A 16,994-nucleotide genomic window follows, 5' to 3' on the forward strand; every position below is an offset into this window, starting at 1 on the left:
AACTGACAATATTGCACTTGGATAAAAATAACAAAATAAAGTGACATTTAGAGTCAAAGTGCTCACTGTGGATCGAAGAGCACTGAAAATGATTTGTGAAATAAATTATTAAACAAGAAAGTTTTAAAAACTACAGATACAAGAAATCTGGTTTACTGGTGTGAACTCTACGGCATAAACCACTGCCTATCAATAACGATCAATATGACCAGTACTGTACACATCATATCACACAGGTCAGAGGTTAATGGTGCGTTTGGCCCACGACACAAAGACTCCTCCTCCCATCTCGTTTATTTATTTTAAAACCGAATTATAGGATTGACAAGTGAAATCCATAATCACCCAGACACCTCGTTGAACACACCAGACTCCGAGGCTCACGATGAAATATCAATAATTCATGGAGACGTTGTTCATGTGTCACTGGATTACATGTTATAAGTTATTGCTCGTGAAAGCTGTAGAAAAAAAAGCAGTTAGAATCATAACCACAAACAGTATTGGATTCAACAGCCTCATTAAGAACACATGGATTGCATAATGTTTCCCTTCTCGGATTATTGTCTGGTTCAGTCGTTTCACAAATGGGGGGGGGGGGGGGGGGAGACGTGTCCACAGCAGAGAGGCCTTCGCCCTCTTCGCACAAGCCAGCGAGCAAACAGCACACACAGTGACACACAACACAGACACACAAGGGACGCAACGGCAGCAGGAACGAAGCACACGTGTGAGAACAGCCTACAGAGGGTGAGCGGGGGGGGGGGGAGGCGCCCACAGGGAACAGCACTACAACGTTTTACTGTGTTAAGACATTTGTGTTGCCTCTTTGTCTCGACTCGTCCTAGATGTGTTTTTTTCCGTTGCAGGGCAGGTGTGTCGGGTCAGGAACTAGGGTTGTGTAGGGGGGGGGGGGGGGGGGGTCACACGGTGAGGGGCACTAAGCCTGCAGAGGAGGCAGCGGGGGGGGCGGTGATGGCCGTCAGGCGACCGGGTTCCAGTCCATTCACGGTCCTGCTGCAAAAACACAAGAGAGGGACATTAAAACAAGAAAAGGGCTCTGACAGAACCATGCGTGTGCACGTTGTATGTGCACGTGTTGCTAAATATGGAGCTTGACAGCAGAAACTGGTAGGGGGGGGGGGGGGGGGGGGGGCGTTACAACAATGTTTTATCTTGTACATGAAGAAAAAGAGGAATGAATCAACCCAGGGATTGATTTCTTCTCTGTCCTGAAAGGAAACGCACACAGGTCTCAGATTCAGACACAACCTTTTACCAAATTCATGACACGACAATCCACCACAACATCTCAACACACTCGAGCTGAGCAGTTCAGGTTTTAGTTCCACTCACGCGTTGTCGTAATAAGACGTGTGCAGCGAGTAGTGGACGGTGTTTGCGTTGAGCACGTTGTCGTTGTCCAGAGCGAACGCCTTCCTGGCTTTTTGGTCCTTTGCAAAGTTTCTGCAAGCTGCGAGTTTGGACTCCAGCGCCTGTGGAGAGACAGAGGACGATGAGGACGCGGTTTGGACAGACAGGGGCTTTGGACGTTAAGGTGAAGAACGGGGGGGGGGAACCAGAAGGAATCACTCGCCCCGACTTTCCGGAGCAGGTCGCTGACGATGTTCAGGGCTGATATCCTCGCAGAGGGAGTCAGCGGAGAGTGGCTGTCGTAACAGTTTGATAGAGCTGAGCAGGAGAGAGGAAATACTGTGAGGCAAATCTAGAAACAGAAGCTGAGCTCATATGTCCCTGCCTCTACTTGCATAGCAGAACATGTATTTGTGTTAATGAACTGGAGGGAGGAGAAGCTGCAGCCACCTGTGGAGTTGGCGAAGGCGTTGTCCAGACCTTTGCTCAGCGGGGTGACCGGGAGGGACAGCGAGGCCGGCACAGCCCCGTCCGTCTTCACCTGGTCCTGTGTGGGCGAGCTCGGAGCCGACATCCTGGTCACGTCCACCTGCCGCTCCCTCACCGCCAGCTCCTGCCGCAAATCTGCAGAGACAAAGATCTGGTGAGGACACGAGCCAGGAGACGTTCCTCCACGAGTCTGTGAGAGAGCAGATCTGTGAAACCAGTGGAACACACAGAGGAGCAGGAACGCTCATCACCTCTGGCTTCGTCCTTCAACCGCTGCACGGACTCCAGAAGAGACTCCTTCTCGTCCAGCTCGCTCTCCAGGAAGGCGTTCCTCTCGATGGCCTGGTTCAGACGCTGCTCGAAGGTCTCCAGGGACACGATGGTCGCCCTGAGCCCCGAGTCGGAGGAGGCAGAAACATTACAAATCAACAAAGGGATCAGGAATCCAGATAAATCTACAAAAAATAACATTTCTGACCTCTTGGCCCTCTCCAGGTCATCGTTGGACTGCTCCAGCTCTCGCACGTATTTGTGGAGATGCTCCTTGATGCTGCGTGTTTGTCCCAGGTCGTCCTCCAGCACGGAGATCTGCTGGTAGCTCTGAGAGTACTGCTGCTCCAGCCGCTCCTGCAGGACGAGCAGATGTATGAATGTATGAGCTCCACACAGGACACGATTCAACCCAGATCCGATCATCCATTTTTCATTTCCCTGTTCCCGCTCTCCTCTGTGTTGACCTATATATCCACATCCTCCTGTAAACACTGGTGGGCCTGACCTATATCTGCTGCTCACAGGACATATTTAACACCGGCCTCGATGGGCAAAACACAAAAACATCAGAGGAAACAAGTCAGAAAATATAACAACATTCAATAAATAAACACAATATTACAGATATTTCTCTGATTTTTTGTTTTCTATATTTATTTTCTTTCTTCATTGTGAAATGTTGTGTTTTCTTGAATGTTGTGTAGGAAGTTGCTGTGTTTTCTGAATAAGCGTTTTTACGGTTTGTAAGATGTTGTGTTTTCTAAATATCCATGTTCTCTTAAATGTTGCTGCATTATCAGCTTTTTCTAAAATATTGAGTCCAAAATGTTTTGTTTTCTAGAAAGTTTGTGTTTCTAAATCTTTTCTGCTGTTAATCTTGGAAAGTGAAACCCGACTCGACACCTTGGCACAAACGTCTCATCCCGGCTGGAGACGTGATCTTGGAAATGTGCCGCCTGCCTCTCGGTAATTATTGAGCATAAATAAGAACGAGAGACACGACCTGATGCATGATTTATGAGATCAGCTTCTCAAACTGTCTCCGGAGCCGTGATCCTCACTGAGGAGGTTTGGTCTGAACCTTGAGGAAGAAGTCGGAGTGCAACTGAAAACATCTTCATCTTCTTCTCTCCTCACAGATCTCCTCTGGACGTGACCTCAGTGTCCTGTGACCTCTCATGTGTGAGCAGAGCGCTACAGGCCACCAGGACAAACAAACAAGTGCAGCAGCTGTTACAGCGAGACGTTGTCCTCCCTCCCTCGGGACTGCGCTCAAGGACGAGTGATGATATAAAAAAAGACATCAAATATTAATTTAAAGGAGACACGAGGAAACGCTGGTTAATATGTTGTTAAACTTAGAGGTGTATACAAAATGGGGGTCACATCATAAATGTTATATAATCTGACACCACAGGGACGTATCTGGGTTTTTGAATATTTCTTAACATCGAATCAAATCCCTGATTGAATCTTACACGTGACTTTTCAACATTTCATTCGTGACATGGCTGAAATCCTTTTTTCTTGCTCGTGGAGAATCACTTCATGTCTCAGAGTCAGATCTTCATGTGGCAGCCTGAGCCGATCAAACCCTTCAGATCCGTGTCCACCATCATATAGAGACACGGCAGCCGTTACCTTCAGCGACTCCACCTCGTTCCTCCCTCTGTGGTTCTCCGACTGCAGGTCCTTCAGACGGTGCTCGGCCTGACTCAGCTGCGCCTCCAGCTCAGCCTCCAGCTCCCTGCTCCCCTCCTGGAACTCCAGCAGCTCCTCCTGGGCCTCCTGGAGGCTGCACACACAGGAGAGAGCACCAGAGGGGCTGGTGTGAGAGGCTGGAGACACCATGACACCTTCATCCACTGCTACACATGGAAAACAGCCCACGTACAGTCACACCGGTTTCATCACCCGTATGGAAGCAGTTTAGGATATTTCAGATTTCATAGATTTAGTGCAAATCAATAAATAGGTCTGTAATAATGTTCTGGCTTCTCCCTCATTGTATCAGCAGCCATTTAGACTTTAGTTAGATTTAGTTTGAGAATCGCTCCCTGAAGATTCATCACAGTAATGGAGCTGAGCAGAATTTAGTTTAGAAAACTCAACTGTCAAACATATTTCCAGAAGCAAAACAGTGTTTTCTGTTGTTTTCCGTTCACTGCAAACGTGTTGTTTGTATCTTTGGGTCATTTGAATCATTATTCATCATCTTCTGATTCATCTGGTTCATCTCTCCATCCAAGAACAAAACAAACACCATCATCCTCTCCGCAGCCGCATCGATAACAAGTCCAGCAAACAGAACCTTTCACTGAGATTCCACAACAAGAGATTTACCAAAGAACTGCTCAGAGTGAACAGGATTGATCAATAAATACCTTCTTCTGATTCTGATTCTGATTCTGATTCTGATATTTTACACATTCAATCCCCGGCAGTTCCCACTCAGAGCGTCTGCAGAGGACATGTGACTGTGGAGCAGATTTACCAGCACTGAAGGTTATATAAGTGTGTTGACATGGTCATGGATGAGCACACATGGACACACACACACACACACACACACACATGGACACACAAGGACACACACACATCATGTGAGTGCTGGACGTGGCACTGAGCCAGAAACTCCATTTCATAACGCTGGTGAACGAAACAGGTTGAATGAAGGTTGAATAAATATTCCCACTGGATCTGCATCTTCCCAGTTAGCATCCTGAACGCTCCAGTGCACTGAGGTTTGGTTTTTGATGTTGATGCACATATCTAGTTTGTTGTTGTTGTTATTGTTCAAGTCCATCCACCGCTCCGACACCTTCCACTCCTCCCACCACAGGGCGTTTTCAAAGATGGACGACGCGTTTCCACTTCCTCCCAAAAATGAAGCCAGAACACGCTGGTGACATCATGTGGAGTCAGAGTCATGTGATTGAGGGGCGGGGCGTCGAGCTCCACCAATCACGAGTCAGCCTTGAATTTGACTTATCTTCGACAGATCCCACAAAAGGTCAAAGGTGAGTTTGTCTCTCAGCTGTTTCAGATTCCAGCAGCTGATTGGTTCTTACTGAAAACTCTTTGTCACAAATACACAAATATAGTTTGTCTACATAAACTCGCTGTTGGTTCAGATCCTTGAGTAAGAAAAATACAGAATAATATCAAATACTAATGAGCTACTTACCCTTTCTTGTACTTGAGGGAGAGAGCTTTCCAGAAGTCGATCTCCTCGTCTTTAGAGGAGAATCTCGGTGTCATATCTGTGTCCATGGCGAACAAATCTGAAGAGGAAAATCAAACTGCCGGTTTATAAAAGAAACTGAGAACACAGAGGAAACACTGAGGCCTGTCGGAGTTCAAGCTGGAAACATCAGCTTCACTGTGAGCAGGGCCAACGTGTGGTTCAAATATATAAACATAGAAATATGTGAAAGAGTCTCAGACGCTGATTGAGAAGGAAACGAGTTCACAAAGTTGAACCTTTCTGAGGGAACTGTGACTTTGACTGTTCAATAGAAGTAACAGAGTCACAGCTCTTTTATTTATGGAAGCAACAATTTCCTTCATCCAGTGAATAATTCATCTTTAGACTATAACCATGGAGGACCAGTATTAAACAGGGAGACAGGTCCTCCTGACCATGATCACAGAATTCACACAATCCCCCTCATTGGTCTTTAATTTGATGTTTTCTATGATTCCTGTCATATATTCAAAATGTAAACGATCTTTGAATCTGTATTTATACATAACCTACTGATCTTAATTCCTCTTAGTGAGGAGCTTTAATCCGAGGGGCTGTGCCCCAGCGTGCTGGCCACACATCACATCCGCTATCAGACACCACAACAATATTAGAATAAATGCGTTTTGAATATGTCAGAATCAGATGTGTCCATCGCTTCTCGATCTGAATCTGAACCAGGAGACCTGCGTTCCATCGAGAGCAGAGCGGAGGAGATGCTGAGCTCAGCTCGTGAGGATCCATCATCCAGATGTTCAGCAGCTGCAGCAGCAGCTCGTCCGGTTCACGATAAGAGAAGAAGAGAAACTGATCGTGTACCTGCAGGTCGGAGCGGATCAGTCCATCGTGTCCGCGGGTCCGAGGGTCCGAGCTCCTGAGGCCGAGAGGCTGCACCGTCCGTCCGAGATCCGAGCTCCGCTGGAGGCAGCGGGAGTCCACCACAAAACCAAATGTTCACTCTTCTGCCACCGCTCCTCAGAACAGCTGTGAACGAGAGAGATCAAAGAAATATATCACAACAAATAATGGATTAAAAACAAAATTGAAGGAAATAATATGCTAATATAATCATTATTTTATGTTGTATATCCAGAATAACCTGAGTTATGATGTATGGGAGTGTACCCCAGTGAATCAATTATAGTTAAAATATGTGAATTTAAATTAAATTTCAAATATTGGACCTTAACTTTTATTGTTATCATTTTATTTAATTTTATTTGGAAATCATATGATAATACAATTTAAGTTAACATATCAAATATTAAACCTTAACATTTTATTTTACTACTATTTTATTTCATTTTATTTGGAAAACCATATTTTTGTTTTAAAGCATAAAAACAAGAATGTTTCACTGATCTTTGAAGATTTTAATAAAAAATGCACCAGAGGAAAATTTCAGTTTTAGTGTGCACTTCCCTCTGTGATCTCACAGACGTCACATCCTGCACGTAAGACGTAATAAAGGTCAAACTAGCGCCACCTGCTGGTCATACACGAGAACAGGGTTTGTGACATACTCTATAAATATATAATAATATATACAAAATATAATGATAATATATATAATGATAATATATGTATATGTATATATCCTTTGATGATATAGAAGATGAGTCTTACATATCATCAAAGGAGTTTCTTCACTTAGCAGAGCTGGATTCCAGGACTCAACCACAAGTCCAGATTGATCCTGTAGAACAAAGTCCAGGTCCTGGTCCAGACTCCAGATCCTCAGACTCCAGATCAAGACCAGGAGCTGCCTCCTCATCTTCCTCATCCTGTTCTTCATCCAGCGTCTTCATCACCATGTCACACGTGAGTCTGAAATCAATGCGACCTTCTAACAGCCAAAGGTTTTATCAACTTAAGGATATTGTGTGAACTGAATGTGACTTTGAATTGGAAACGGTTCAATTTACATTTATATTCCTGAATCAAATGAGAAATTCAGAGTCCCCCCCCCCCCCCTCCTTGAACAAGGCCTCAAAGCAGCAGCTGCAGCTTCAGACCGAATCCAGTTTCTTCCTCACCCTCCTTTACGACCCCCCACCCCCCCCCCCCCCACCCCCCTCCTGTTGGCTCCATCACCTGAAACACAAAGCAGCCGCGGTCGGACCGGTAGCTGCTCCACAGCTCAGGAGAACAAAGGGTTACCAGGATATGAGCTTTAACAAACACTGAGGCCGGCAACTCGCTGCCACGTCCCTCTCTCTGTCGGAGAGAGCTCGAGTCCAGACGTAGAGAAAGTTAGACGGGGGGGGGTGAGAAGTAGGATGGAGAGAACTGACACATTGAGAGCAGAGGTGGAGAAAGAGGAGGAGGACACTGGGACTAGTTTGTTTCACCGGGTCATGGAGCAGAGGAAGGATCTGCCTGATGAAGACGTGGTTGGTTTTTCACAATGTTTGTCTTTGTTGTTGTCCTGTTGCATTCTGGGATATGATGAGAGCTTGTAGATCATGACACACATTTTCTTTTTTTTGACAGCTCCTGGTTTGAATGTGTTGCAGCAACAGGGAAACAAATTTGATATAAAGCGTGTTCAGTGTTCGGCCTTGTCATTTAGGAATGCTCGAGACGATGATCTGTGTGTGTGTGTTGACCCGTTCTGACACTTTCCCTCTGTGTCTCTGCAGAAGATGGTGCTGCAGCGGCTCGTCCTGATTGGCCAGCTCCCCCACGATGTCGCTGACAGGACAGAACTTGGAGGTCAGCCAGATAATTACCTGAGAGCCACAAAGGCCGAGCGCACAATAAGCCCAGAGTTTGTTTCTCCCACACAGAGAGACGCTTCAGGACGTGAAGGGTTTTCACTTTCCTCAGAAACATCCTCACAGTGTTGTGCAGTTGCTATCGAAGCAGAGAAACAGACTTGTTGCCTTTGTTGAAGTGTTTTACAGCCTCCACACCTCTGTGTGTGAATGTTTCTGCAGGACCTCCTTGTAAAAGCTTTGTGTGGCTGCTTCTCAGGGAGTTCCTCCATAAAGACTCAGTAAACCCCCCTGGAGTCGTCAGGAGGCTCTGATTCTCTGCCCTCTGCAAACTGACTGGTTCTTCTGCTCTTCTCCACACAGATCATTATAGCAGACTCCACTTCCTGTTGAGCAAACAGCACATGTGGGATCAGATGACGGGCCTGCTGCTGGTTTATCCGACCTTTGTGCTGCACGTCATCGAGGTACGTTTTCCTCAGGGACCTCTTCACAGCTCCAGAGGAGGAGGAGGAGGAGGAGGAGGAGGAGGAGGAGGAGGAGGACGCTGGTGAGGTGAGATCTTCTGCTCATGGTCTGTTGTGTTGATCTCTTCCAGTCGTCCAGGGACGTTCTCCTCGCTGTTCTCAAGGATCTCAGAGACCTGCAGCTGCAGACAGACGGGTAACGACCACATGACCATCAGGCCACACACACTCTGTACTGTAGTTCATTCTGACTCTTCATCCAGTGACGTCTTCAGGGCCGCTGCAACAGGTTGGGCAAAGCAGGCGATTGTCTGGGGCCCCCCCGAGCTCAGAGGAGGGGGCCCCTGACATTCTATGTCTTCCTGTTGGACCCTAGAAATGCTCCGATCAGCCTGGACCCTTCAAGTTTTAGTTCACAATCTCAGTTTAGCTTTAAATATGCACGTGTTGTATGTTTTAATTTAAATGATAAACCAGAACCGTTTGAAGACTGAAACTGATTTGATAAACAACTATTAAATAAACTTTGAAACAGTTAAAAGTTAAAATTAACACAAATCATCAACTTAATTTCTTTGTGTGTTTTCAACTTTGAAACTGATGAATGAAGCAAAACAGGATATGGTCCAAATGCTGCTTCGTTCGCTCGGGTTTCAAATCAAATCAAATATTAAAACCGGGCCTGATGATAACAATAAGCAGGAGAATGGATCTGTTGACTGACAGGAGGATAAACACATCTCAACATTTGATCACTGCTTCTCTGTGACACGTGAATCCTCCACATCATCTCTCAGGTGCCTGATGGAGGCTGCAAAGGTGGTGTCCATCGCTCATGTCCCTCACAGCAGGACGTTCCATCAGTGGAGCTACAAGGTTTGTCTTTGCATTAGAAATGTCCCCGTGAGTCTCCAGGATATAGTGAAGGATTCTCTCTGTGTCCTGTGTGGACGTTCCTCCTCATTAGTCACCGATCTGTGTGTTTTCAATATGAATCGTGATCTGTGTCCCTGGATGTGGTTCGATGAGTAACTGGTGTCCCCGGGCTGAAGGTGCTGGATGCAGCTGATGTGGACCCACTGAGTGAGGGGTTCGAGGAGGACGAGGACACCACAGAGACACTGGTTTCCAGTCTCCTGTCAGCTCTGCACAAACTGGCCGAGCACCTCGAGAGGCCCAAGAAGGTTCGATTTATAACAATGAAATAATCCTGTTGTTGTGAGTTTCTCCCTCTGACTGTGTGAACTGTGCTCTCTCAGACTGTCCCTGGATCTGTGCAGCTGCTGGTCTCTCAGGAGCTTCCAGGGAAGCTGCTGTCTCGAGACCAGCTCCTGAGTCCAGAGGAGCAGCTGCAGATGTTCGACTCGCCCGTAAACATCAGCTTGGGCTTTGGTAAGAGCTGCTGTTATTACAATATGATTATTATAATAACTGTGCTCGTTTCTGGTGATGAATCCAGTCACAGAAAGAGAACCTGACAATATGAAATATGTGTCAACAGGACAAGTGAACCGAAGCAGCAGCCTCAACACAGTTTAACCTTCTGGACTAAAGGTCAAAGGTGACGGCTCCTCTCACATGTTTCATCCACACTGGACTTATAAACCCTCGTCAGTTAAAAAACAAAAAATACATATGCAGATTAATTTCCACAGGTTCAGAAATCTACTTTCCCTCTGAAGCTCCTTGGAGGTGAATCCTCGACCCAGAGAGAAATCAACAGGTTTAAATCTACACGTCACAATAAGAAGCACAGGAAACCCAATTATATAAAAACGTTTTTAATAGTTTGAACATTCGGATGAGGATTAGCTTTTCTTCTTCTTTTATCTTACACTCTGTTCCTCTTGGAGACCGGGAGATAACACGTTTCCCCCCGAACGTTTCAGCTTCTCTACAGTTTGACACACAGAACTTTGAAGTCTTTAAAGATTCCTCGATCTCTTAAAGTGTTCCCTTTTTGTTTTGGCCCCCGTTGCTTGGAAAGTTGAACTGAAGCAACTTGAAAAAAGAAAAGATGGGAGATGTGGTTTCGATGGCTGCATGCGTGTACAGTAAAAGCATGAAGAGTAAAAACTATCTCATGTGTGTTTTATTCCTCATCGTCTGATTTCAGTGTGAATTCATTAAAACAAGTTTTAATTTCCTAACAGACGTCTGATGTGCTTCTTTTTTTTTATTATAAAATTTACTGGTGGAAGAAACTGTAAAACAGAAAATACACATGAGGCGGAAACAAAAAGTAAATCATGAATAATTTAAACACAACCGTGAAGGGTTGGACTAAAACAGGGAGCACTGAGTTATTCTTCTCTTGCTAATCTCGGTCTTTTCACTTATTAAAAAAAAAAAAATTACGCGCACATTAAGATAAAAGATGAGACATATTTCATAGGCATGATTAAAAGAAGCATGCTGCCGAGTTTCACACAGGACACGTCCAATCGAACTCCTCCCTCCCTCTAAAGGACGCACACACTCACGTTTCTTAATTAAAAACCCCTCTACCCGTCTTCACTTGAAAGTCCACGACAAACACACAATCCGCCCGAACCACGGCCTATGAGGTTTCACACATCGTCTATCACCGGTACATTCCACCTATCATTAGAAAAGAAAAGAAAAATGAAAGGCCTTCGCATATTTCAGTGCTCAAAGGTCATGCTTACAAAAGCTGTAACACTGGAAAGTCTCCGCTGGACAGGGTTATTGTTAATAAAGTTGTTTTGGATGGTTACTGTATGTACAAGCCTTGAGCTGATCCCCCCCCCCCCTCCAGTACAAAACAAGGAGCAGCACGTGGTCACGCACAAATCCAGATAAACACACCACACGCCGCTCAACACGGCCGACAACTTCAACACAACTTCAACAACTCACGTTTTAAATATTCAAATGGGCAACAAAAAAAATCTGACGGAATCCTGTAACCGCTGTGAACTGTGGTGGAGCCGAGTCGACTCGTGGGTTAATCTGATTATCTAACCAGGTGAAGATATTCAATAAAAATGAATTAAAAATTTTTTTTTTTTTTAGCCAAAATCTTGTTTCAGCTTCAACATTTTCAGGATTTACTGAGACAAACGGTTTTAAAAAGCACTTTGAGTGGAATTGTGATTGCTAGTTTGTTTTATCATATTCTGACATTTTATCGACCAAATGATCAATAGATTAAGCCATAAAGTAATCTGCAGATTAAATAATGAAATATTTATTAATGTTAGACCGAAATATCATACAATTTTAGTTTCTTTTCTTTCTTTTCCTCTTGATTTGTTTTTTTTTTCCACTTTCGTGCTCCATGTGCCATTAATAAAGATGGAGGACTTGACAGCTCCCACAAAAGTGAAGCCAGGGAGCCTCCATCGCCCCCTGGTGGCTGCTGCAGTATAAAATGGAAACGTCATGATTTACTTGTGATTGGTCGCTTATGTTGTATTTTACATATTTGAGGACACAACTGTGAGGGTGTCTGTTCTGAGCTGTGGAGGTTCATCATCTGTCTGTTGTGTCTGTTCCCTCTCACAGCTGCAGCGTCAGTCGAGAATCTGATCTGCAACCAAAGCAAGAAAATCTAAAAACTAAGATTTAAACTCGAGTCGACAACATGAGATCTATTTTAAATGATCGGATTCTATTTGTTGTTATTTTGTGTTAATGTGGAGTTGTTGTGCTGGAACATTACTATATGTACAGTATAATGTCATACTGCTCATCATCAGGTATATTTCTCAATACAGCATTTGTATATCTCTCTCTCTCTCTCTCTCTTCATATATATATATATTTAAATTCCCCCCCGGGTCGGTATATACAGAACACGTATGTACAGACGTTTCTGGTATTTACAAAAGTCCCATCGCACGTTAAGAGAGAGAGAGAGAGGCGGAGCAGCAGAGTGACGCTGAGGCCGTCGGTCGGGGACGTTCTCTATGAAAGCTCTGCTCCATTTGTGGCGGAAAAACAATCACGACTCCTCACACCCAGTAAAAAGTATCCAGAAATATATCTGTATAAATACTCTCATCAAAATAAACACATATACACAAGTCTTTGCTTTTGCCTCCGGGATACAGACCGAACATATCATGAGATCAGGGGATCAGGGCCGAGAGGGAAACTGAGCTGAGGGAGCTTTTCTGTTGTTTCTGGGTTTTTGGATGGAATATGAATTTATGTTTTGATTCCTGTGAGCAGACGACCAATCACTGCGTCTCTGAGCTCTGACAGCCGGCGGAGATCCTCCCTCATCGAGCCTGAAGGAGTCGCCAGAGTAGTTCTACAGACCTCCACAATCCCTGGGTTCAGCATTTCTTCAAACTGAAATGAATCCTGGTTTGATCACATGATCAAACTGATGAGTCATCACGAGGAGTTTGTCATTTGTCAGGTTTGTTTTTATATATTTGCTCCGTTATATTCTATCTGAGGAAGGTGGCGTCTTTATATCTCTGCTGTGGATACAAAATATGATCTGAGTTGATTGACAATGTTCATCAAGTCATATACTCTGGAAATTGTACAGTATAAACAATAAATATTCAGCGGTTGATATTCTGATTGAATGTAAATACAGAGAGAAGCGAGACTGAGCCTCTTTGCAACCTGGTGCTTATTTTCCTAAACGTCTAAAACATGCATTCCTGTTTATGCTCCACGACACACACTGTGCAGACGTCATATAATACGATAAGCAATCACAACACACTCACACACACACACACACACACACACGCACACGCACACACTGGCACGCTCACAGTGAACACTCAGGTGGGACAGAGACTCGGGGGTTGCATGCCGACACCCCTGAGGAATGAAGGGGGGAGAGAGAGGAGAGAAGCCGGGTGTCGGCCGGACAGATGTACAGTACCGTGTTGCTCCTCCTCACGAGAAGGAGGCGCAGCAGCAGAGAGCAGAGAGCTCCTCCCGCCAGCTGCTTCCTGTCTCGTGTGGGGAGTTAAAGGCAATGATGCAAGTCGATCAAATAAGGCAGAAAACAAACATGAAACATGATTAATTTAAAAAATAAAAAATAAAACCATAAATTGTCCAACGCCCGCTGCTCTGCTTCCTGTCTAACACCTCGGGGGGGGGGGGGGGGGGGGGTGTTTTTATTCTGCCGGATCGAGTTGTGATGAGGAGCGACAGCCAGTTCCAGCTGCAGAGGTGAAAGGTCAATGAGTTGAGTGACACGGCGGAGGGGCGTGTCAGAGGGAACAGTGGGAGGAGTCATCATAGCACTGTGCTCTCAGACTCCTCCTCCGACTCGGCCCTGGCTTTGGTCAAACCGAGCAGCGCCACCGAGTTCCTGAAGGGGGAGATGTGGGGCAGGTCAAAGATACCGTCCAGCTCCATGTCAATGACGGGGATGTCCAAGTTGCAGAGAGAATCTGGCAGAGCAGAGGACATAAGAAAAAACTGTTAGTGTTGTTGATGAGGACGGATCGGTCCAGATGTTCCTCACATCAGGATCCACAGCAGTGTCACGGTATGAAGGGTTTGAATGTGCAGGACGAGGGAGCAGGGCGATAAATCAAATACACAACAAAAGGATGCGGACGTGTCGTTGTGAAACCTGCTGGACTCAGACGTTACACCAGATGTTGACCCTGGATCGTTGTGGAGGTCTGACAGATGTTGGCTGACGACATCTGGTCATCACCAAAGTGTTGATGGGAACTTAAAAGTGTCTAAAATATCATTGTGCGCTGCTCCAGTATGATTTCTCTTAACCATTAAAATCCAGACGCAGACTAAATGTATAAACGTCAATATACTATACAACATACTCTAGTTATTTAGAGTATGTGGAGATTGAGTCAATTCCTACAACTCCCACAATGCACCAGTCGCATCTTCATTCCCTGCTCTCATCTCTCAAAACAAAACTCTCTGTGTGAAATCTTTAACAATAAAACTTTACACAGGTTCAACTTGATAATCTGCAAACATGAGGATGGAAATAAACAATTTAATTAAAAATATTTTATGTAATTTATATGAAATGGTGCATCACTGAGGTTCACACCTGACTCAGACAAACTAGTGACCCTGGTGTAAAACCTCAGATTGATCAACACCTGGTGCAGCTCGGGTGAGAATGACGACACAGTGAAACACGTGTGATGGACGACGTGCACAGGCAGGGGGCGCTGGCTGAACAGCAGGGGGCGGTGAGGCACAACATTGTGGAGTGGGAGTGTGAGTGTGAGGGGGGTGGGGGGGCAGTGACTGGGGTAGTAAAGGCGTCCACCCTGGTCTGTTCTGACCGGACAGAGAAGCCATGCATCGCTCTCAGCCACCATGCAACAGGAAGGGAAGCTGGTTGATGGGATCTGTGGGATGAGCAGGAGGCCTCAGGAGCGAGGCTGCCACAGACGCGGGGGTGGGGGGGGGGGGGAAGGAGGAGGTGAGGCTTTGACACGGGAGATTCCTGCTTACCCTAAAAGTTTCTCTCACACATAGAATCACACTGAACCTGTCGCCTCATACCGCTGCAGGTGAGACAATGAGAGCAGTCGACAGGAAGGAAACAGGATTAGAACCGACGAGGAGGACGGGAAGAAAACTAATGACAGAAATATCTGTTCCCTGGTGAGCGGCCGATCCAATAAACAAAAAGCAATGTAAACTTCTGTGGTTATTAAGGGTTAAATCCATCATCTATTGACTGGGATCAGATGTCTTGTGAAAGCTGCTGGTAAACAACTGTTTCTAAATGAATAAGAGTAAGAGAAAGACGTGTTTTAAGTGGAAATCATTGAGCTACAGCAGAATCCCACATGAGCTGTGATCCGTTACCTGTGGACATGCTCTCCCCAGGAGACAAACCGTCCAGGAGACCCGGGGACGTGTCCAGAGGCTGGGGACTGGAGCCGGGTGTGGAGGGGGGCTGAGGAGGAGGCAAGCTGGGTCTCTGCCGCGGCGGCTTCGGGGTCGGCCGGGCCTTCGTCAGAGTCCCGGCCAGCGAGGGCGGAGAGGACAGAGACGGGGTGGAGGCCATCTGGACCTGGCACGGGGAGCCGATGGTGGCGTATCCCTGGGGGTAGCTGAAGCCGTAAGGGGAGGGGGTGCTGGGAGGAGTGGGAGACAGGCTGACTGGAGACGGCTGACCAGTGGACTGGTCGGACATGGCTCCGGACTGGCAGTACGGGACCTTGGGCGGGATCGGGGCCAGTTTCTTTGCTGTGGAGACAAGAGAAATAAAACAGATCTCCATCATGTGAGAAACGATGAAGCTAAGCTTATCTTTCTCCATCTTTTCTTATCTTAACTTTTTGCTTTAAATCAGTTTATTTAACCTTCAGTGTTCCTTCAGGTCGATCTGACTGCATTCGGCTCATCATTTACATTTTAAGGGATATTCACATGAAAAGATGAGTGTGAAAAAGGCTCTGAGACGCCAGAAGCTTTGACTTTAACAAACCAATGAAAGATGAAACACTCTGATCACCTCTCCTCAGGGAGTGGGGGCTGTGCTCGGAGTGCTGCGACTGTCCTCCAGGGGTCACTGTTCCCTGGAATCCCTTCTGTCCGATCACTGGAGACAGCTCCTTGTTCTTCAGGGTGCTGAGGAGAGAGGAACCAAAACACACACACACACACACACATTACAGCTGCGTGCAACTCACTTCATCATTTATCATCAAGCCAGTGTCCATGGATCTCCAGAGCTGAGTGACCATCGTCAGCAGAAGCAGCTCAAACATCTCAAATCAAACCCTGAAGGCTTCATGGATGTTTCCTTATTGGACAGAGCAGCGCAGCGTGAATGCCAATTGGGGGAGGGGCCTGAAGGTCGAGACAGAACCAGTGCACAGGGACTGACTGGTGGACGCTCTCCCACTCAGCGGATGAATGAAGCTGGTTTAGCATCGGGGGGGGGTGGAGCCATGCAGATGATTTCACTCACACAAACACTGATCTGTTGTTTCTGTTCATATTCAAGGTCTGAGCCTGCAGTCTGCCGCTCAGGGTTCACTGGGCCCACTGGCATGACTCATAAACGCCCACTGGTTATACTGGGATTCACGGAAAAAAGCTTTGAATCTCCCCTGTTGCCTGGCAACCGGCTCCTGAATATCCTGGCAACCCTGGAAGTTATGGATTCCATACGTGCTTATTAAATTAAACATGGGTCTGATGATGGAGCTCCTGAAGCGCATTGACTGACGGATACAGAACCGAGGGATTTAGTGAAAGAGAGAGAGAGAGTCGGGTTGGTGGAAGCGTCTTAATCCCCCCCCCCCCCCCCCCCCTCCTCTCCTCCCTCCTCTCCTCCCTCCTCTCATCCCTCTCTCCTCTTTGGTGCCCGGCTGTGTGTTAGTAGTGAGTTCAGCAGGGTTTGTATTTACCTAGTCAGCTGGGCTCCTCGCTCGCGGCTACAGGCACAGGCTGCCCACGGAGGGGGGGGCGGACAGGGGG

General features: G+C 46.3%; 3 protein-coding genes across 4 annotated transcripts in view; 1 reads left to right on the top strand and 2 right to left on the bottom strand.

The window, feature by feature from the left end:
- Positions 1-923: 923 nt before the first annotated feature.
- ndel1a (nudE neurodevelopment protein 1-like 1a) lies at positions 924-5,420 on the bottom strand. Of its 2 annotated transcripts, none has more exons than XM_053414481.1 (8): positions 5,324-5,420; positions 3,778-3,931; positions 2,342-2,490; positions 2,115-2,251; positions 1,825-1,998; positions 1,598-1,692; positions 1,357-1,496; positions 924-1,014 (listed from the first exon to the last, which is right to left on the bottom strand). In XM_053414481.1, exons 1-8 carry the CDS (start codon positions 5,407-5,409, stop codon positions 924-926), a joined length of 1,026 nt encoding a protein of 341 aa, XP_053270456.1. In that variant the 5' UTR covers positions 5,410-5,420. The 2 variants fall into 2 exon arrangements, with proteins under 2 accessions (XP_053270456.1, XP_053270455.1); XM_053414480.1 differs by having other exon boundaries at positions 924-1,017.
- Positions 5,421-7,662: 2,242 nt separating this feature from the next.
- Positions 7,663-10,106, top strand: LOC128427226 (testis-expressed protein 47). Its single transcript, XM_053414323.1, has 8 exons — positions 7,663-7,776; positions 8,026-8,098; positions 8,464-8,567; positions 8,699-8,763; positions 9,365-9,443; positions 9,620-9,751; positions 9,827-9,959; positions 10,069-10,106. Exons 1-8 carry the CDS (start codon positions 7,663-7,665, stop codon positions 10,104-10,106), a joined length of 738 nt encoding a protein of 245 aa, XP_053270298.1.
- Positions 10,107-13,683: 3,577 nt separating this feature from the next.
- Positions 13,684-16,994, bottom strand: part of LOC128427367 (rho GTPase-activating protein 44-like) — a 44,225-nt gene continuing 40,914 nt past the window's right edge. The window contains 4 exon segments of the mRNA XM_053414471.1: positions 13,684-13,960; positions 15,372-15,755; positions 16,024-16,139; positions 16,925-16,992. Coding sequence (XP_053270446.1) covers positions 13,803-13,960; positions 15,372-15,755; positions 16,024-16,139; positions 16,925-16,992 — 726 coding nt within the window. The 3' untranslated portion in view covers positions 13,684-13,802.

Source organism: Pleuronectes platessa, chromosome 21, assembly GCF_947347685.1.
Source record: "Pleuronectes platessa chromosome 21, fPlePla1.1, whole genome shotgun sequence".
NCBI classification, from domain to species: Eukaryota; Metazoa; Chordata; class Actinopteri; order Pleuronectiformes; family Pleuronectidae; genus Pleuronectes; species Pleuronectes platessa.

Coding starts and splice junctions, on each gene's coding strand:
- ndel1a (XM_053414480.1), bottom strand. CDS start 5,409: ATGGACACAGATATGACACCGAGATTCTCCTCTAAAGACGAGGAGATC. Junction 2,491..3,777: donor ACGAGGTGGAGTCGCTGAAG/GTAACGGCTGCC, acceptor CTCGTCCTGCAG/GAGCGGCTGGAGCAGCAGTA. Junction 1,999..2,114: donor GTTGAAGGACGAAGCCAGAG/GTGATGAGCGTT, acceptor TTGTCTCTGCAG/ATTTGCGGCAGGAGCTGGCG.
- LOC128427226 (XM_053414323.1), top strand. CDS start 7,663: ATGGAGAGAACTGACACATTGAGAGCAGAGGTGGAGAAAGAGGAGGAG. Junction 7,777..8,025: donor ATCTGCCTGATGAAGACGTG/GTTGGTTTTTCA, acceptor GTGTCTCTGCAG/AAGATGGTGCTGCAGCGGCT. Junction 9,960..10,068: donor AAACATCAGCTTGGGCTTTG/GTAAGAGCTGCT, acceptor ATGTGTCAACAG/GACAAGTGAACCGAAGCAGC.